This window comes from Prorops nasuta, unplaced genomic scaffold (assembly GCF_024137725.1).
Source record: "Prorops nasuta isolate Cenicafe-Biocafe unplaced genomic scaffold, Cenicafe_Pnas_1.2 PNAS00001, whole genome shotgun sequence".
NCBI classification, from domain to species: domain Eukaryota; kingdom Metazoa; phylum Arthropoda; class Insecta; order Hymenoptera; family Bethylidae; genus Prorops; species Prorops nasuta.
This window is the reverse complement of record NW_027116798.1, coordinates 4,648,109-4,670,274: the sequence shown is the minus strand read 5'-3', so window position 1 is coordinate 4,670,274 and position 22,166 is coordinate 4,648,109. Positions and strand designations below refer to the sequence as shown.

Sequence of the window (22,166 nt, the reverse complement as noted above, 5' to 3'; positions counted from 1 at the left end):
CTCACGGGAAAAAAGCACCCCAAAGGAGACAGAATTTTACGACGTCCACGCAGTAGTCTCTGGGTAACGCGAAGAGTAAAAAAATCTTCCTAAAATTTGCACAGAAATCGTTTTTTACCAATAGGTTTTCAAAACATCGGCCGAAACGAATTTTTATTTTTTCAACTTTATCAATTTTTTTCTCGAAATCTATGGACTTTAGAAAAAAATGTCTTAGAAGCACTCGAGAAACATCCTAAAATTTTTTCAGAATTTTTGGAGACATTTTTGAAAATTCCATTTCACAAGTTTCCCGGAAAATCAAAAATTGTCTCAAAAAATTCTGAAAAAATTTGAGAATGTTCCTCGAGCGATTCTAAGGCATTTTTGTTTTTATGCATTTTTTTCTAAAGACCATAGATTTCGAGAAAAAAGTTGATGAAGATTGAAAAAAAAAAATTCGTTTTTTCCGCCATTTTGTAAAGAAGCGATGGTTCAAGGTCAACAAAAAAATTCCCTGTTAAACTTCAACTCCCATGATCACCTTTGATCACGGTCGCAAGGTGATATCTTCACTGTAACACTTCGAAAAAAAATCCTAAAAATTTTTTTTTTCGAAAATTTAGGTGTTTTTTATGTTTCAATCGAGCATATCTCTTTTCCTGTGAGTTTTATCATGATTCTGGCAACGGATTCTGAAAGAGCATGCAATTTTACATCAGAATATGTGGTTCAAGAATTTTTTCAACGCCAATTACATAGGAAAAAATCACTTTGAAAACGTGCAAGAAATTTTGACATTTTGGACGTTAATGGGTTAAAACCTCCTCCTCTTCATCATCACCATCATAACCATCGTCATTATCATCACCACTCATTTCCTCAACTTCTTCAATATCATTTATTAAAAATCTAATTATGGCCCCTAAATCTGCTCCAACACCAATTTCGTTTAAAAAATTTGTTATATCACCATCGACTGTGGATTCTCGACGTAAACTATTATTATTATACAAATTACCGGTACACATGTTTAATTTAATGTAAAACAGATCAGAGGTAGAAGCAAACTTTAATGAGCAGTCTGGAACTACTCAGATTTTTATAACATCTCCAACACCCTTCAACGACAGTGTTGAGGGTACTTATACGTGTCATTTGATGAAATTACACCCCAAGTTTAGATAAACAAACACATATCATCATCTTACTAAGCATTGAAATTAAAATCATCGTGAGAATGCATGTAATAAAGACTCAAGAGAGAATTACACCCCAAGTTTAGATAAACAAACACATATCATCATCTTACTAAGCATTGAAATTAAAATCATCCTGAAAATGCATGTAATAAAGATTCAAGAGAGAAGCATGCTTTAGATATACAAATATCTTCATGGTATTCATTTTCAGCATGAGATAAAAATTAAGAACCTCTAAAACGCTACATATAGATTATGTTACACGTTTAGGAATATTATTTCTTAAGACGTGTGTATTGAGGATAAAACATATATATATATTTTGATACAGAAAAATCTAAAAATGTGCAGCAGCAATTGCAGCTCTCTATGAAAATCATATTCTTTTAAAAAATTTTAATATATATTTTATTCAGATGATAGATCGTTACAGATATCTTGAAGATCATCTCCTCTTTTCTTAAAAATGAAACTGTACTTGAATGATTCATGCATATTCTTTTAATAGAGTCATAAATCGATTAATCAGCAGTATATCATCTTGCTAATCAGTATTAATGACATGTTAAAAAATCTGCACACGTTTTCAACAGAAAAATAATTTGCCCCTTCCATCAATGAATTTTACCCCCTCCATCAACAATTTTTCCTATATAAATAGATTCGAACAATAGTGAACCAGCTTCAATCTGTTCAAACTTTAGTTAGTGCATCGACCACACAACCAGCAAGAATCTTCAGATCAGTAAGAATACTCAGATCAGTTTATACCTCAGTTTTAACTGATTACTTTGAGAAAACTGCTAAAGAAAGGTAGGAATATATTATTCAAATATTGTTTTAATTTTTTTCAATAATAATAACAATAATAATAATAAAAGTTTTGTGTAATACAAGGTCTAGATAAAATGGTATTTTTAACTGGAGTTAATGCATTCGCTTTCATCCCTGAAAAGACATTTGTTAAATTAAACAGTCTCGAGGAAAATAAAGAATATGACATAATTGAAATTATGAAAATAAAGACTAAATATGGAATGAGGATAATAGCGAAACTATCAACGAAGGATTGGTTTTATCTCCCTGCCCGGATGGTTGCCTTACTCGAATCGCAGGATCAGTTTACGGAGCTGATAAATGCAGCATCACAAAATATTTTAATCATGAAACACTTAGGCGGGAATTATAATAATTTAGAATTTAAGATTAAATAATAAGTGTTTTGTATAATAAATGAGTGAATAAAATGCTTTATATATATTTATTAAAAAGTGCTTTATTTTTTTCTAACCTTACATATCTAACTTACATTTCTAACAATATTCGTAAGCGGATTATAGTCTACAATTTTATCATGTATAATTAAACAATAGGCTGTAGTATTACTCGGAACATTTTTCCAAAACTCGATTTCAGTCTTAATATCGACCGTGCCGGTTTTCACTGACTCGTTCTGATGTGAACAATCAATTACAAAGAGCAGACCGTATTGCAAGAAGTTTAGGTAATCGAGCATTGGTTTCGACAGTTTTTCTCCAGCATAATATGAGTGGAAAAACTTTACATACATATCATAGAGTACGGAGTAGCGAGATTTCGTGAAATCAGTGTCGAGACGATCGTACGGATAAAATTCAGAATTTAAATAGACTTTAACATCACGTACATCGCAATCGCTAAATTTAAGTACATTCGAGTATTGATCGTTCTTCTTATTTTTTCTAAACGCCAGTATCACGTATCGAGGCTTCTCCAATTGTGTACTTGTGTAGCCGCTTTCACAGCCCATGTATGTCGCTGTGTTTGAGGTAAAAGGGGATATTCGTAGAGCTTCCAGGAACGAAAAGCCATGGTGAGATTTTTATTCTGCTCGATAATGCGTAGAAATTGTAGTTTGGTAAATTCATTTAAAGTTACGTGAGGCATTCTCCATTGCACTCGGTGCAGTTCAATCCCAGAATCGATAAACTGATTCGAAGAAAATATTGAATGTATATCATTACGCGCTCGTATCAGAACGAGCTCATGGCGTGCATTGATAACGACACGTTTGTAATCTTCGCAGAATCCCAACAGCATATGCAGGGGAACGCAAAAGCTGAATGTGTCAGCAACATTTTCACGCTCTTGAGTGGCAACGAACCAGCCAGAATGACGTAGACTCATACTCTCTTCACTGCTTAAAGATATGAGATTCTTCATACTGTTAGTGATACCAACGTTTTTGCACCGATCAATCTCAATACCGTTCAATTCATAACGAATTTCATCGAACAGAAATGCCATGGAATTAGCGCCGAGCATAACTTTATCCGTCAAAGGTGTAGTAGCAGCACGAGTACCTTCAATCAGCTTCCCCTCTATGTAGAGGTAACTACCACTGGGCAATAGAATCAAATCTTGCTGTTGTATTGGGATACGAATTTCATCGCTATTTCCCAATGATGCATTCGCATACGGATTGTAAGCATGTATTACCAATTTAGTGATGCGGTTGTCGTACGCAGGCTGTGTGGTAACGTTCAACGGATCCATGATTTCTTTTCTTCACAGTCAGACCCAATGAGTGTAAAAAATCAATATTTTTTCTTGTCAAAACTTTTTTGCCACCGATCACGTTTTTCTTATTTCACTCTGAACTGATGTATTACGCTCTGTTGCAGCTAATTGACTGATTGGTTCATCGAGTAATGTTGGTTTATAATCGTCGGTATTCTTATAAATCAACATCTTCTAATGTGTAATCGTATGGTGATTTCCTCCTTTCCAAAATTTACAGGACGATTGTCTTGATCGAGAATACGTAATGTGAGACGATCGATTACCCTTGCAATGACTGGCAAGTAAATGACGTTCTTCGGTGTTTCAGAGATTTTATAACCTGGTGGAACGCTTGGGAAAAATTCGTGGATTACATGTTGTGGTCTACCGTTCGTATATGCACCAGCGGTAATGTTACATTCGATACGTAGAATATTTACTTTTAAAATATTCACAGGTTTGTCCGATTCAGCCCAAGTGTTTGGTAGGATTACGCGGTCCGACGAAAATCCTAACAGAGAACCAATATTATTAATTTTTGTAAAATCAATAGAATATTTACACATTATTTCACTTTTCAGTGTGTTATTATTGGCACGCAGAATAATAACATTATCATCATACGGTAACTCCAACCGCATACGCAAGTATTCATTTATCGCACTCAACTCATAACAGCCTGTAGGTATGGTTATTAGTTTATTTTTACCAAAGTAAAAATTATTATTCGTCTCATCTACATTGGCGATCGAGTAGAAACTTTGAAAATCTACGAGCCCCAGCTCATAGTGACCGTCATTCAGATTGATCGGTGGGAAAAAATTTGATTACAACACATGACCGTGTCCTGATAGCGTAAATGTTAAAGACATTTCGTCTGTTCTCTTAGAAATTTAACACACAACTGACCACAAATGCTCGTATCATACGACTGATATTGGTCATGATTGTAATAAATTGTACTAAGCGGACCGAAGTACCGAACAAGTTCAGTCGGTGGTTTCAGATTACCGAAAGAATCGAAATACTTTACAAGATTATTGCATTTAACGTAGGCAACCCAGTGAGTGCCTGGACCATTAGAATCGTCAAGGTTAACGATTGCACATTCATTAGACCATGGACCGTTTCGTGGTAGACTTGTACGCATAAAGACTCCACGGAAATTTGGTATATCACGACATACGTGAGATAATTGAATATTACTTGTAGCACCAGATCTTGGTAGACCGTGTACAGTTACTTTTTTGTTCGTTTCTTTGACATTGATTTTTTTGCTACCCCTCCTCCGCTTTGTTTGTACGGTGCGAGATACAGCCCCCGTCCACCTCTTGCAGTTGCTTCTATCATACGATTGTGACGCTGCATTTCTTCCAACTGTTTTTTCGCAGCTCTGGCATCGTTTACAGCTTTCGCTATACCTGATGCTCCACCTGCTAGTCCTCCCACCGCACCTAGCAGTGGGAGCAAAGGCAACAAGCCGCCCCGTTTTTTAGGCACTTGAATTTTCCGTTTTTTTACAGCACTATTTCCAGTTTTTCTCACTGCTGCTTTCCTCACCATATCTGTTTGTAATCCTAAACCAAGTTTACGCTTTGCGTTCAAAGACGCCCAGACAGCTGTTGCTGCAGCACGCTCACCCAAGGTTGCGTCACCAGCTATGATACGTCTACGTGCACGTTTTGCGAGCACTTTATCAGCTTGATGACGCTGCGACAAGTCTTTGTATTGCGAATATGCGATATCGTGTTCTAGACAGGCTTCGTCCAACTGATTCACACCTCGATCACCACGTGCTAATCGTTCTTGAAGTCGAGTTCCTGATCCACAGTAATTGTATTCCGGTAAATGAAGCTCAAACGGTAGTTTGTTTATTGTTTTATTGAGAAATGATCCATATCCAACACACGACATGTATAACAATCTTGTATCAACGGTGGTAGTCCATCCGCATGAGTAGTATTAGGTAGATTAAAATGTTGTAAACAATAGCGATATTTTTGAACCTCAGGATCTGCACGAATATGCTTGGGTAATTTATTCCAATATCTGTCAATACTGTGTGAAAAGTATTTTAAAAGTACAATTTTCGGTACGTGTTCCATTTGATCACTGCTTAACTCCTCCAAACTTGTAACATCCAACACAAATGCAGGCATAATGAAAACTGATTCAATTCTCCGATTTCATGCCTATAAATAGCTCGTGCAATTAAGATTTAACCTCACAGTCGTTCGAGAATGCATTTTGTAAAGCAACCATTAAGTATCAATATCTCTAATACCGATTATCACACTGCCACCGTTAGTGATATGAAACGTCATGGAACTTTGCTACCGTCAACTATACGCTGTATAGTTTGCGGACCCTCAAATTGTGGGAAAACAAACGTATTGCTAAGTCTTATTGAGAATCCTCACGGTGTAAGATTTGACAACCTGTACGTTTACTCGAAATCGTTACAGCAACCGAAGTACCGTTACTTGGAACAGCTATTGACAGATATGGAGGAAATTGGTTATCATCAATTTTCAAATAATAGTGAGGTTATAAATGTGACAGATGCATTACCAAATTCAATCTTTATATTTGATGATGTGGCAAGCGATAAGCAGGACAATATAAGAGACTACTTTTCAATGGGTCGGCACTCGAGCATCGATTGCTTCTATCTTTGTCAGACCTATGCCAAGATCCCAAAACATCTGACTCGTGACAATGCAAATATGTTAATCATTTTTAAGCAGGATGGGACTAACTTGAAGCATGTTTACAAAGATCACGTAAACACTGATATGACTTTTGAAAAATTTTGTGAATTGTGTTCAAAGTGTTGGCAGGAAGATTATGGATTTTTAGTAATTGATAAGGACAGTGGTATGCAAAATGGTCGATATCGGAAGGGATTCAATGAGTATGCAACCATCGAGTAGCATAAAGCATCATATCAGTGCTGGAAAGTGTTAGTTTAACGTAGAGCATTGAACAGTGTAAATCTTTTAATTACATAAAACGGACCGGTTACATTATTAACCAAATCATTAAACGGATAAAAGGGTCACTTGGATCGGTAAACCGGTCGGTCGAATCGTTAAAGAGGTCAGTTAACCGCTAAACCGATTGATTGAACCGCTAAACAGGTCGGTCGAACCACTAAACTGGTTAGGGAACCGTTGAACCAATCGATTGAACCGCTAAACAGGTCGGTTGAACCGCTAAACAGCTCGATTGAACCGCTGAACCGGTCGGTCGAATCGCTAAACCGGTCAATCGAACCGCTGAACAGCTCGATTGAACCGCTAAACCGGTCAGGTGAACCGTTGAACCGGTCGGTTGAACCGCTAAACCGGTCAATCGAACCGCTGAATAGCTCGATTGAACCGCTAAAAAGATCGGTTGAACCGCTAAACCGGTCAGGTGAACCATTGAACCGGTCGGTCGAACCGCTAAACCGGTCAATCGAACCGCTGAACAGCTCGATTGAACCGCTAAACAGGTCGGTTTAACCGCTAAACAGATCGGTTGAACCGCTAAACCGGTCAGGTGAACCGTTGAACCGGTCGGTCGAACCGCTAAACCGGTCAATCGAACCGCTGAACATCTCGATTGAACCGCTAAACAGGTCGGTTGAACCGCTAAACCGGTCGGTCGAACCGCTAAACCGGTTAATCGAACCGCTGAACAGCTCAATTGAACCGCTAAACAGGTCGGTCGAACCGCTGAACCTGTCGGTCGAACTACTATACTAGTTGATTGAACAGTTTTAAAGATCGATTGAACTAGCACATTGACTGCTTAAACAATTAAAAGTTTACAATAAAAAATGGATGAAAAGTCACTACTTAAGAAGATTGCTGAAACGAGTGAGGTGATTCGTGAAAAACATCGCGCACTGAAATCGGAAAGATCAATGGTGGAAAGTAGATTGAATGAAACTTTTAAACCAATAGTTGATCCACTGAAAAAACTAGTTATGCAAACAGATAATAGCAATGAAGAATCTTATGACATAATCATTGATATAAATCATGACAAGAAGAGGAAGCGTTATCATACTTCAACCCCCAATGAGTATATTATCAAGAAAAAAAAGAAATTACATAACAATGACGGTACTCTTACAAATAAATCATTGATGATCTATGATGATGATAATGATGGAAAATCTACTTTTGATAAATCAATATTACCAATGAAATCAATGCCAGAATCTACATCATTACATTCAGAGCCTGGACAAGAATCTGCATCATTACATTCAGAGCCTGGACAAGAATCTGCATCATTACATTCAGAGCCTGGACAAGAGTCTGCATCATCACATTCAACATTAAGACAGGAAACCTTAGGATTGCTCAAAAAACAAATAAATCATTCCATAGATTGGAGATCATTTCCACCTATTGCACGTCATTATATGCAGTTGTTCCTTTTCGGTAGTAAAGATCAAATCGATCATGGTTTCGGAGTTACATTAGATGAAAGGAACCAATATGTGATGGGAAGATGTACATTTGATATTAGTCATGAAGGTGATATTTTAATTGATAAAAAGCGCTATATTGGTACGAGAGGTCTTTTTGAATTAATCTTCATGAAAGAGCCTGATAGAAAGCTCTACAGCATTGATGACAAGATCATATATAAGCAAATCCTGGAACAAACTAAATCATATAAAAGAGCAAATGATAGTTACCAACAGGTTCAAGGGAATAAGGGTCCAAAGTATAAGAAAATTATTCAACCACTAATTTACAATAAAGTACCATCACAACGAGTGATAGCTAGTAGTGGATTTATGCGTGTTACTGATGAGCCTGCAAACTATATACATTGGAACGATCCTAATGAATTAGTTGATCGATTGCGACTTTTAATTGCATCAACCACCGCAGGTCATACAAACCACCATAATGAAATACAGTCAATAATAGAAGAGTTGCGTGAAGAGGATCTTATTCTATAAAAGGGTACAGTTTATAAACATGTTCTTCAGTTGCGTACCACACGTCAATATGTCAATTAACAAATTTGGTAGTGGTTTTAACGTAAGGAAAGAATTTAATATTGGTACATTAAATGTAACTAAAAGAGCACTGGATTTGAATAATAAAAAAATAGTAAATTTAACTATTGATTCTGATAATAATACATGTGCTGTGAATATAAAGTTCTTGCAACACAGTTTAGCTAAATTGGAGGAGAAAATTGAAGAGAGAATAAATTAAAAAATACAGGAGATTGAGGCAAAACTTTTGCAACCAAACAGCAAGATTAATGATGGATCCAAAAAGTGAATGTTTAGGATGCATCATAAATTTTATACTCATGATAAACGATTGCTTTCGAAAGAAAAAGAATCATGAGTGAAGAAAAGAAACAGAAATTATATGTGCCTGGGGGAAAAGTTGTAAAAAGAGATTCGGGGAAAATCGTGAGTGAAGAAAAGAAACAACTGGTGCAAGAGTTACATGTCCCTGCGAGAAGAAATTTTCCACGACGAAAAGTCATAATATGTGGTTTCGATGATCTCTGGCAGGCTGACCTTGTTGATATGCGTTATTACGTTGATACTGGTCATCACTATATTCTGACAGTGATTGATACCTTATCGAAGTATGGTTGGGCAGTAGCGCTTAAGACAAAAAGTGGTAAGGAAGTGACCACAGCTATGGGAAAAATTTTAAAGAGTGGAAGATGTCCCAAATATTTGCAAACTGATAATGGTAAAGAATTATACAACAACGAGTTTCAACTGCTCATGAAAAAACGTGGAATAAATCATTACTCCACGTACAGCACGTTAAAAGCGTCAATAGTCGAGCGTTGGAATCGAACGTTAAAAACCGAAATGTGGAAACGTTTTACACTGGACGGTAGTTACAAATGGCGATATATACTGCAACAGCTGGTGGATGATTATAACGCGCGAAGACATCGTACTATAGGAATGCGTCCCGTTGATGTGAAACCTGAGCATGCTGAGCATCTGCTTGCTACTGTATATAGCAACATTAAGATCGTTGGACGTACCAAGTTCAAGGCTGGTGATTTCGTGCGAATCAGTAAATACAAAAATGCGTTTGCTAAAGGTTACACACCGAATTGGACTACTGAAATATTTCAAATTACAAAAGTGCAAAGGACAAATCCTGCCACGTATCTACTTAGAGATTCTCGTGGTACAGACATACATGGTGGATTTTATGAATATGAACTTTTAAAAACAGCTAATCCTGATGTATACTTGGTAGAGAAGATATTGCGTAAGAAAGGGAATAAGGTATTTGTAAAATGGTTAGGAATGGATAAAATGCATAATTCGTGGATAAATAAGAATAATGTTTTGTAATAATAATAATAATAATTTATGTAATATAATATAATACAATAAATACAGCTATTAAAATCTAGTCTTTTAACCTATAATGTCCCCAAGGTAGAGTCGCTACGCAACAGGGTGTTATGTGACGTTTATCATCATACGGACTGAGAGCAATTTTTCGCTGAGTAGTGGAAAACACCTTGTGCAATTTCGAACGAATTAAATTTTGGTTACGGGCCTGTACGGTGAAATTATCCAAACAATCCTTGTAGTCGTCAAAGGTTATGTTTCTATCGATAACATAACCTTTGACCCCCTTAGCCTTTTTGGTAATTTTCGTACAGTCCTGCACCTTAAAGGTATACATTTTCGCTCTCAGTCCAACGAACTCGGTCATGATCTTTCCATTGTTCTCGTTCTTCATTAGCCCAGGCACTTTTTTATTGACTCGAGGTAAGCCGTACCGATTATCAGCAGGGTAATCGCTGGTGTCGAATTTGACCAGATCACGTTTCATGACCGAGTAAACATCGTCACACTCAATACTGTACACTAGACTGTCCGTGTCGGTATACATCGCTTTACATTTACTGCCGAATGTAGGAAGCATATAACCGTAATGGAATTCATACAGACAGGTCTTTGAAATATCTAAAATTCTCATGCCTACGTACGCGGGCTTATCAAACTTCGCGAATAATTTCGACAATTGAATAGCGACCAAATTCTCTTTAAATATCGCACGACTGTGAAAATTCGGTTTGGAAATCAACGCTTCCGCCCCGTATCTTCCCTCCCACTTGGTTACGAGCCTCACGTCAACTCTATTCCTAACATTTTCCATAGTCTTACCAAATACTGCGTTGTTCATTAGCTTGAAGAGATTCTTCTCGAAATCGTTTTTTGAGGCTGTCCGGAAGCGTGTATTTAATTCGATATACGACTTCAGCCAGGTGGACTGCTGGAACTTTAAACCTCGATAAATGCGTTTTAAGACGATACCGTTACGTATACACTGCTGTAGAGCAATGTAGTGTATCACATAACGCGTCTTATCGTCGACGGTTGCGAGCAGTTTCTCCTGGTGTGAACCTGGCGGCTTCTCACGCACCGGGCAGAATGGTAGATCGGAGTGTTTGTCGTGAAGCTCGCGTGGATATTCAAGTCCACCAACAAAATATAACCTTCGGACGAATCCTCGGACACATTAAGGATATCGAGATTGGCAGCGTCATCGATCCATTGGAAACCGTGGGTAGGCAACGGTTGACACATTGCCCATCCATATAGATTATTAACGTCGTAATAGTATAATTCTTACTTACCGATCACAAATATGAGCACTGTGTTCTCTTTTACTTATTTGACTGCTTGTCAACCTTGGAAGATTTCTTATACGAAGAAAGTGTGCAGTTCCCTGGTCATCCGTGATGAGGAGGAGGTTAACATGCCTAGAACGTTTCATCTTTGTTATCTGAAGCGGTACAATGTTCACTTTGGCTTTACAATTATGTTCCTCCTCCACCTCCTCCATGGTAAAGACATTAACTGAAATGTCATTATCCACCTCAAATTTCGGAATTTGTTTTAGAGTGGTCGGAAACGTTATACTTCCTACATCTAAAAAAGACCGATAATGTGGATAGGAGGATATTCGGTAGGATTTGGCAGGTGGAATTGCCGGAAATAGTGCCACTGTCACAACCCATGCGAAACATGCGCTATCTTCATTGTCTATGTTTATCACAGCTTTTTTATGTAAAATAGCGGCTGGAAGCTCAATTCTGCATCCAGCACGTAGTGGATTGTAATGATTAATATTAACTATTAAACTCAGAATTTTCTCCAGAGCCCAACCACTATCACGTTCTTGAAACTCACTGAACATTTTTAGTAAAATCTATACAATATTTAGCCTATACCATTCCTTAAAATTAGCAGTTTTATACAATACGCTATTCTTTGTACATATATGCTTATCATCACTAATGTCCTTAGAAACAAATTGTCCATTAAATACACAGTTTCTCTTAACACTATTTACACTATCAAATACTTGGTTTACACGGGTGTACACAATTTCTTCTGCATCTAATAGAAAGCTGCGTGGTTCTATGTAACTACTATTTATCACCATACCACTACATATTCGGCTATTAAACGCTGATCTGAGCTCCTCCCAGATAAGTTCTCCCGCATTATGAGAACCAGAACCAAATTTAATGGAGCTTTTATCCTTTGATGCACGAAGCAGAAGGCACTTGATGTTCGCGATTTCAGCAAAATGTTTCTGTTGTGTACCCACTGATGCATTCCGATTATCGTTCCTCAGCTCCTGGATACGATCACGACATTCACGTACCCATGCAGAGTACTCGTGCTCAGTTTTAATTAAGCTAAACTTTTTTCGAAGTTCGGTATACATTTTGAGAATGTAAAATTGATGCGAAAAATGGGAGAAGAGGAAGATTGATTCGAGTCTGATTATAGTGGAATGAGTGAAACATTTCATCCATGATACATCTTTTTATAATTCACATATTGAGGTGAAATTTAATATACTTAGTCATCAATTGGTGTGTGTGTGTGTGTGTGTGTATAAAAATTAGTTTTAAAATAGAATTACTGTAGAAACTCGATATGCTTATTCTTCAATTTAAACACGTATTAAAAATCGTTTCAAAAAGACTGTTGTAGGAATTTGCTTAAATAACTGAAACGTAATTTTATTTTGTTTCTTATTTATTGTACATTTCTCTTTCATACATATATTTCATAAAATAAATATTTTTCAATGCACATAAATCTTCATGATTCATGCACATGGAAAGATCCAACTTGTCTTTGCTGTCTTTCAATTTGAAATCTCCCCACTCGCATTCATCTGCATTACTTATTGTATAATCACAGATACCACTAAGCCAATTCCTTTTTTCTAGTCCTTTCACGAATATCTCTTGTTGTTCTTCTTCATTTATCACATATTTCTTTATAACATCTTTATACCTATAATACGGTGAATAGCCATCTGTCCAATTTAAGCCGTGATGGTTATAATATAACCAGCTGGAAGTAAAAATAAAAATATTACAGTAAAAAGCTTCTGTTTTAATTAAACAATTTCACTTACTTTGCTTGTTTTATCTCTGCCTCATTTAACCAAGAATATGAAAATGGTGGTGAAAATAAAATGTGAAACACTTTTATATCGCGCAAAACTGCAAACTCTTTCACTATAAAAGAATTATCTTTCAATCGAAACCCTTGAAAGTCCACAAATGTAGGAAACATCGTTTTGATTACGATCTTTCGAAAATTTGTGTTAAACTGATGCGTCCCCTGGCCCTTATCCTCGGATTTATTTAACCGAGAAAACGGAACAGTACGTTGCACCAAGTATGCTTTGAATCAATTGTGTGTTTGTGCATGCTATTATATATTAGTTCAAAAATTGCTGAGCTATGGAAAAAAAGTAACATACTCAGCTACATTTAGGGTAAAGGGGGTTCAGCGGGGTAGTAGCATGCTGCAAAGATTCAAGGTTACGCGAGCAAAAAAAACGCAGGGAGAACCTCTCTGTTTTACCATCTAGGAAACTGCTTTTACCGACTGGGACCTGACGTCAGACGAGTAGGGGTGTGACGTCAAAAGGCTGCAAGTATCCTCCCGCACCCCCGCAACCCTCTCGCCTATACCTGCTACGAGCTCACGTGGAGCCTCCGATTTCCCCCACCACCTCCGCTTAGCACTTCTTGGCTCCCCCCACTACCTCGCAACCAGTGCTGGGATTCTGTAACTTCCCAGCGATGATTGTCGGTATCGCTAACTACCGATAGTTGTCGCTTGCAGTAACGAAAAGAGCGATTCTGTAACTTCCGTCTATATGGATTCAGTAACTAGTTATCGACAACTTTCGGTAATTGAATCGAGTTACCGAGAGATATCGCTAAGAGCGATTCTGTAACACAAAGTTTTCGATAATTGGTGTTAAAAATGGCGGTCGCTACCGAATTCTATCGTTAACTTAACGACGACCGTGATAGGCGTCGGTAGATGTTTACCGAGAAAGTAAATATAATAAATGTCACAAATATTTCTTAAATTAATATTTAGAAATCACAAAAAAGTACTTACAATAAATTTTCTTTATAAATTAAGGCTTACAGTAAAAATCTTATGAAATAAAATTTAATATTTTTCCAATTTTTATATTTAAAAATAAATATATATATATATGCAGAGGTTTTCTCTAAAATATAGAATTAATTGTATTATTTAACTATAGCACACAGGCACTAACTGTACATTGTCTAACTCAAAAAAATGTTAAAACATTAATTTTTAATACTTATTTTAATTAAAATATACTTACGTTTTAATACTTCTTTTAAATAAAATATGATAATTTTGCTATAGTAAGAATTGCTATATTCAAAAATGATATAGTCAAGTAACACAAAAATTCCTATTTCGGTTGGTATTAATACACCAATATTACCAGCTTCCCTAGAACCTTAACGAATTTTATCGTTATCGTACAAATATGGTAGTGGGATTCTGTAACTCTTAGCGACAACTTTCGGTATCGTTAAGTCCAGTTACCGACAGAAATCGCTAAGTGCGATTCTGTAACTCAGAGTCAGCGATGATTGTCGCTTGTAATGTCGGTACTGTCGGTAACCTACCGAATCCTACCGAATAAACGTACCTTTCCTTTTTAAGAAAACTCTCAGTTCAATCTTAGTTAATCGACGGAGTTACGAACAATTGAAGTTAATATAAATTGTACTAAACCGAATCATTTAGCTGAGAATTGATATTTCACTGAGTCTTTTATTGAAAGGAAAACTAATAATATCGTTATAACTTAACAACGACCGAGATAGATGTCGCTAGAGGTTCAACGGTACTAATATAAAATTTATCCGACGAATAATTTTAATAAACCTTTGCTTTTCCTTGCACGCATTCCACCAAAAACTCACAATGCTCGTAATAAATAATATATACCACATCAACTATTATATTGTGAGTGTTTTTGGCCTCAAGTGGGTCAAACCCATTAACGACAACTGTCGGTATCGCTAACTACCGACAGTTATCGCTTGCGTTAACGAATGAGCGATTCTGTAACTTTAGTTTTACGACAATAGTCGTTGCAACTCATATTTGTACGATAACGATAAAATTCGTTAAGGTTCTAGGGAAGTTGGTAATATTGGTGTATTTAATACCAACCGAAATAGGAATTTTTATGTTACTTGACTATATCAATTTTGACTATAGCAATTCTTACTATAGCAAAATTATCATATTTTATTTAAAAGAAGTATTAAAACGTAAGTATATTTTAATTAAAATAACTATTAAAAATTAATGTTTTAACATTTTTTTGAGTCAGACAATGTACAGTTAGTGCCTGTGTGCTATAGTTAAATAATACAATTAATTCTATATTTTAGAGAAAACCTCTGCATATATACATATATATATATATTTAGTTATTTTTAAATATAAAAATTGGAAAAATATTAAATTTTATTTCCTATGATTTTTACTGTAAGCCTTAATTTATAAAGAAAATTTATTGTAAGTACTTTTTTGTGATATCTAAATATTAATTTAAGAAATATTTGTGACATTTATTATATTTACTTTCTCGGTAAACTTCTACCGACGCCTATCACGGTCGTCGTTAAGTTAACGATAGAATTCGGTAGCGACCGCCCTTTTTAACGACAATTATCGAAAACTTTGTGTTACAGAATCGCTCTTAGTGATATCTCTCGGTAACTCGATTCAATTACCGAAAGTTGTCGATAACTAGTTACTGAATCCATATAGACGGAAGTTACAGAATCGCTCTTTTCGTTACTGAAAGCGACAACTATCGGTACTTAGCGATACCGACAATCATCGCTGGGAAGTTACAGAATCCCAGCAATGAGTTGCACCGACTATTGTCGTAAAGCTAAAGTTACAGAATCGCTCATTCGTTAGCGCAAGCGATAACTGTCGGTAGTTAGCGATACCGACAGCTGTCGTTAAGGGGTTTGACCCACTTGAGGCCAAAAACACTCACAATATAATAGTTGATATGGTATATATTATTTATTACGAGCATTGTGAGTTTTTGGTGGAATGCGTGCAAGGAAAAGCAAAGGTTTATTAAAGTTATTCGTCGGATAAATTTTATATTAGTACCGCTGAACCTCTAGCGACATCTATCTCGGTCGTTGTTAAGTTACAACGATATTATTAGTTTTCCTTTCAATAAAAAACTCAGTGAAATATCAATTCTCAGCTAAATGATTCGGTTTAGTACAATTTATATTAACTTCAATTGTTCGTAACTCCGTCGCTTAACTAAGATTGAACTGAGAGTTTTCTTAAAAAGGAAAGGTACGTTTATTCGGTAGGATTCGGTAGGTTACCGACAGTACCGACATTACAAGCGACAATCATCGCTGACTCTGAGTTACAGAATCGCACTTAGCGATTTTTGTCGGTAACTGGACTTAACGATACCGAAAGTTGTCGCTAAGAGTTACAGAATCCCACTACAGGCTCATCCGAGTGGACAGGAGTGGGGGGGGGGGGGGGGCCAGAACCGGCCTTACTACACTACTAGTGTAATTGAAATAATTGGTAGTGATATTAGTGATGATATAGAGGACAATTTGTTGATTTATAAAATTAAGTAGAAGATAGAGAACTTTGGAAAAGCAGCATCAGAGTGTGCTTGTTGATATTTAATTGAAGACATTGTGATTTGTCTCTGCTCCTAGTGCCTAGCAGTAGTTAACCCAAGCATAGGTTGTACACACACTAAATCTTTTCTCCATCGTGCTTCGAACCCATCGGAAGAGGAAAACTCGCTCGAGGACAGATGACTCCTTAGTCTAGACTCTAGACTCTGTCAATTCTTTGTAAATTCGTAGCTTAGCCACTCAAAGTTTATATTCTGTATTGAACATATTTTAATAAACAGTTTACTATCAGTTAAACCTCAGCGTTATTTTGTCTCCCGGAGTTATTCCCTCCTGTAGCTATTAGAAGACATCACACAATCAACTTTCCAACACAAGCATATGGAAAAAAGATTCAAGGTTACGCGAGCGAAAAAAACACCGCAAAGGGAACCTGTTTTACCATCTAGGAAACTGCTTTACCGACTGTGACCTGACGTCAGACGAGTGTGGGTGTGACGTCAAAAGGCTGCAAGTATCCTCATGCACCCCCCGCAACCCTCTCGCCTCTACTTGCTGCGAGCTCACATGGAGCATCCGATTTCCCCCACCACCACCACCGCTTAGCACTTCTTGACTCCCCCCACTACCTCGCAACCAGGCTGATCCGAGTGGACAGGAGTGGGGGGTCCTAGAATCGGGATAGCTTGTGTACTACAGCAGTAATTCGTAGAACTCGCTCACTTTTTTTTTTTTTTTTTTTTTTTTTTTTATTTTCCTGGCGCCCTTTCGGGGTCCGCCTTTTTCTTTCCTTACAAAAACTTTGTACAATATCCTTACACTTATTCTTATATCTATTTCTTCCATTCATTTCCTACATCTATTCCTTACATCTACTTTTACATTTCCTTTCCTCCACACTCCTTCTTGTTTCTTTACATTCCTCCACTCTTCCTCTTTTCCACTCATACTTCCATTCCTTATCCTATCTTAACCTATTCTTTCTTACATTTCTATTCCGAGAGAGAGAGATTTCCATTCCTTCATCCATCCTTCCTCATCCATTCCGTTCTTTCGTACCTTCGCTTCCGGCTCATTTCTCTTTCCTCTCCTTTCATCCATCCTCCTTATCCATTCCATCCCTTCTTCCCCCCCTTTTAAAATCTCCCTTATTTTCTCCCCCACCCCTCTCTCCCTTTCCCTTTCCCCTGTGCATCTTTCTAGCACATGCTCCCAACTTTCCTCTTCCCCCCCACACACTCTACATCTCCTTTCCTCCTCCTTTCTCCAGTATGCTCCTTCCCTCATCTCATTCCCCATCCTATATCTTGCTAGCCTTTTCCACTCTCCCTCTTTCCTTTCTCCTTTCATATATCCCGGTCTCTCCTCCTCCATTATCTCCTTGTACCACCTATTATATCTCGATCTCCCTATTCTTTCTCTCCTCTCCTTCTCCTCTCTCTTCTTTTCCTCCCTCTCCAAATCCTCCCACATCTTCATTCTCTCTTCTTTGCTCCCCCATTCTTTTCCTCCTCTCCTTTTTCCCCTTTCCTCCATAAAGCTCTTCCTCTCTTCCTCCCATCTTGTCCTCTTCCCTCCCTTCCTTTCCCTCTCCTCTATCTCTCTCAAACACTCTCTCGCCCATCTATTCCCTTTCCCCTCCCTCAGCCTTTCCTCAAAATCCCACGCTCTCTTTGCCGCTCTCATTCTCATCTTTTCCCTCTTACATTCTTCCCTCACACTATATCCCGGCGTTGCCCAATCCACTCCCATTACCCACCTTAAGTATCTCTCCCCCATCGCCTCTATTCTTCCCCTTTCCTCCCATCCCCATACCTCTGCACCATACTCCAGTACAGGCCACACCATCCTATCATAAAGCCAAATTCTCCTTTCAAAATTATCTCTGAACATTCTCTTTCCTATCCCCCACACTTCCCTCATCACTACTCCTGCTTTCCTAATCCTCTCCGCTACGTGCTCTTCCTGTCTTCCATTCCTCCTAAACCTATATCCTAAATATTTCACCTGCTTCCTCTCCTCTATCCACTCCTCCTTCCATCTACACTTCACCTCCCCCTTCACTCTCTTTCCAAATCTAACCACTTTCGTTTTCTCCACATTTAATTCCATTCCCCTTTCATCCAAAAACTCTTCCACTGTCTTCAGCATTAGCCTCATCCCTCTCATTTCTTTTGCCATCAACACAACGTCATCCGCATACATCATGCAGTGCACTTTTCCCCTCCCCAACCTTACTCCCCCTTTCCCTTTTTCCTCCAACCTTTCCTCCATCTCCGCCATATAAATTATAAATAATTTGGCACTCATTGGACATCCCTGCCTTACCCCTTTCTCTACCCAAAACTTCTCCCCTGTCTCCTTCCCTCTTCTTACCTTACACGCCGTCTCCTCATACATCCCTTCAATTGCCTTTCTTAGCTCCTCTGTCACCCCTTTTCTTTCCAACACCTCCCATAACTTCCTCCTATCCACCCTATCAAATGCCGCCTTTATGTCTAGAAAACATCCCACCACCCCCCCCCCCTTCCTCTATCTCCCTGTTAATAATATAATTCAGTGTATATATGTTCTCTATTACCCCCCTCCCCTTTCTAAATCCAGTTTGCCCTTCTCCTATCATTCCTTTCTCTTCCATTTCCTTTTCTATTCTCTCCCCCAGCACTCCTGCATATACCTTCGCCATCGTGTCCATCAGCGTGATTCCCCTATAATCTTCTACCTTTCTCCCTTCTCCTTTCTTCTTTATCGGTACTATCAGTCCCATTTCCCATCCTTTCGGCCATCCCTCCCCTCTCCATACCGCATTGCATATTTTCCATGCCTCCTCTATTACCCTTTTCCCTCCATTCTTCCATACCTCGTTCTCTAAGCCATTTTCCCCGGCTGCCTTTCCTGTCTTTAACCTTTTTATCTGCTCCTCTATCTCTTCCTTCTTTATTTCTCTCCCCTCCCCCCTCTTCCTCCTCCCTATCCTCTCCTTTTCTTTCCCATGCTTCTCTCCCTTTTTTCCTTCTAACATCTCTCTAAAATACTCATCCCATTCATCCATCCTAATCTCTTCTACCCTACTCTCTTCTTTCCCCCTACACCTTTTTATTATTTCCCATATTTCCTTTTCTCCCCTTGCTTTTCCTATTTCCTTACTCCATTCCTCCCTCCATTTCCCTCTCTTCTCCTCACATCTTTCCATATACTGCTTTTTCTTCTTTCTATAATCCTCCTTCTTACTTTCTCCCCTCAGCCATCTCCTCATCTCCCCCCTCAACTCTTTCTTTTTCTCTCTGCATTCCTCATCCCACCACCCTCTCTTATTTTCCTTCCCTCCTTTCTGCTTCCCCTTTATTCCTTCTACTATACCCCTCATCTTCTCCTGCAAATCCTCCCACCTTTCCTTCACCCCTTCCCCTTCACCTTCCTCCATGCCCTCTACTTTTTTCCTAAACTCCTCCACTAACTCCTCTTTCCATTCCCTCCTTATTCCTGCCTTCTCCATTTTCCTTCCTCTTCTCCTCTTTTTTCTCCCCAACCTTACCACTATCGGCAAGTGGTCCGATTCTGTCCTCACCTCTACTTCTATTTCTTTTACGCCCATTCTCGCCTCCCTGTCTCCTACCACATAGTCTATTACCGACCTCCCCATGTGTCCCACATACGTGAATTCCCCTTCCCTGTCTCCTTCTACTTTTCCATTCCATACCTCCATTCCCATCTCTCCAATTATGTCCATCATCCTCATTCCTTCCGCATTTACTACCTTATCTTTCGATCTCCTTTTCTCTTCCATTTCCTCACCCTCCTCCCCTTCCCCTCCCAATTCCCGTATCCTCGCATTCCAATCCCCTCCTACCAAGCACCTCTTACCCTGCCCTCCCTCTATTGCTCTCTTTATACCCTCCTCTATGCTCCTCATTCCCTTCCCTACATATAATGCTATAATTCTCCATTCTTCCTCCTCTATTTTTATTCCTATTTCCATTATCCCTTCATGCCTCCCCTCCTCTCCTTCTTCCTTTCCCCCTAACTCCTCCCTTACCCCTATCAATATTCCTCCCTTCGCCCTTCCCTTCCTCTCCTCCTTCTTTGCCCACTGCTTCCACCATCTGTATCCTCTCGGCACTCTCTTGCTCACTCCCTTCCACCCTTTCTCTTCCATCCACGTTTCCACCATGCATACTATATCCCACTTTCCTATTTTTCTCCAAAAATCCTCTTCCTTGTTTCCCACTCCTGCTACATTCCAAAACGCAATCTCTATTCCTCTTCCTTTCCTCTTCTCTTCTTTCCTCCCCTCCCCTCCTCCTATTCTTTCTCTCCTCTTCTCCGTTCCTTTCCCCAACTCTTTCCCTTCTATCCCTTCTCTTCTCCCCCTCTCTCTTTCCCCCGAAAATTTTCTCTTTCACCCTTTCTCTCTCCTTCCCACTTCTTTCCCGCTCCATTCCATAAATCCCCCTTATCTTCTCTCCACCTCCACTCTTCCCCTTCTATCCACACTTTCATATATCCCATATACACCCTTCTCCCTTTCCTCCTTTCCCCTTCCGCTATTCTTTTTACCTTCTCCATCACCCTCCTCTCTTCCCATGTCATATCCTCCTCTATTCTTTCTTTCCTCCCTCTTAGCTTGCCTTTTCCTCTCATTATTTCTTTCTTCACCTCCCTATCCTTCATCTCCACTATCACTCCCTTTCTTCCTCCCTTTCCTATTCCACCTACTCTCTTTATTCCTTTCACTCCTTCTCTTATTCCTATTATCCCCATTAAATCCTCCACCTCTTTCCTCATTTCCCCTTCACTTCCTTCTACCCTTTCTATTCCCCATATTATTATATTATTCTTCCTACTTTCTCTTTCCTTCTTCTCCTTTTCCCATTCCAGCCTTCTTATTCTCTCCTCTAATTCTTTATCCTCCTTTCATCTTTCCTCGTTTCCCTTTTCTTCTTCCTCTCCATTCTCCTTTTCTTTTCTTTCCATTTTTTCCATCCTTTTCTTTAATTCCCCTATCTCCCCTCTCCACTCCTTTCTATCTTTCTCCATCTCCCCTCTCACCTCCTCCATCTTTCTTATTATTTCCTTTTTTCCCTCCTCCCATCCCTCCATTTTCCCCCTAATCTCATTGAGCGCCTCCATTATTTTTTCCATCCCTCTCTCCATTCCTTTCTCCGGCGTTCTTCCCATCTTCGCACTCTTTTGAAATACCCATCCTTCCCCCACTTCCTCCTCTCTATCCTTTCTCTTCCCCCTCATATACTCCTCTATACTTCCCGTACTTCCCGCTCTACCCCTCTCCCCTCCACTTTCCCCTTTTCCCAGCTTCCCTAAGCTTAATTTCTCCCTTTCTTTTCCCCTTCCTTCATATTCCCTTCCTTCCATCTCCTTACTTTGCCTTTTCTTTCTTTCCCGCCTTAG

The 22,166-nt window shown here is 38.6% G+C and overlaps 1 protein-coding gene across 1 annotated transcript; it reads right to left on the bottom strand.

Annotated features, from left to right (window-relative positions):
• Positions 1-12,785: 12,785 nt before the first annotated feature.
• LOC136778064 (golgin subfamily A member 6-like protein 25) lies at positions 12,786-20,928 on the bottom strand. The gene is made up of 4 exons (XM_066734699.1): positions 19,367-20,928; positions 18,002-19,233; positions 13,178-13,310; positions 12,786-13,113 (listed from the first exon to the last, which is right to left on the bottom strand). Exons 1-4 carry the CDS (start codon positions 20,926-20,928, stop codon positions 12,786-12,788), a joined length of 3,255 nt encoding a protein of 1,084 aa, XP_066590796.1.
• Between the last annotated feature and the right edge of the window lie 1,238 nt (positions 20,929-22,166).

Bases quoted from the DNA above. Each gene is read 5' to 3' on its own strand.
- LOC136778064 (XM_066734699.1), bottom strand. From the start codon at position 20,928: ATGGTGGAAACGTGGATGGAAGAGAAAGGGTGGAAGGGAGTGAGCAAG. The intron at 19,234-19,366 runs GCAAACTGGATT...GGCATTTGATAG, and splicing joins AAAGGAATGATAGGAGAAGG to GGTGGATAGGAGGAAGTTAT. The intron at 13,311-18,001 runs GTAGAGTGTGTG...TGGACTTTCAAG, and splicing joins AAAGGAGGAGGAAAGGAGAT to GGTTTCGATTGAAAGATAAT.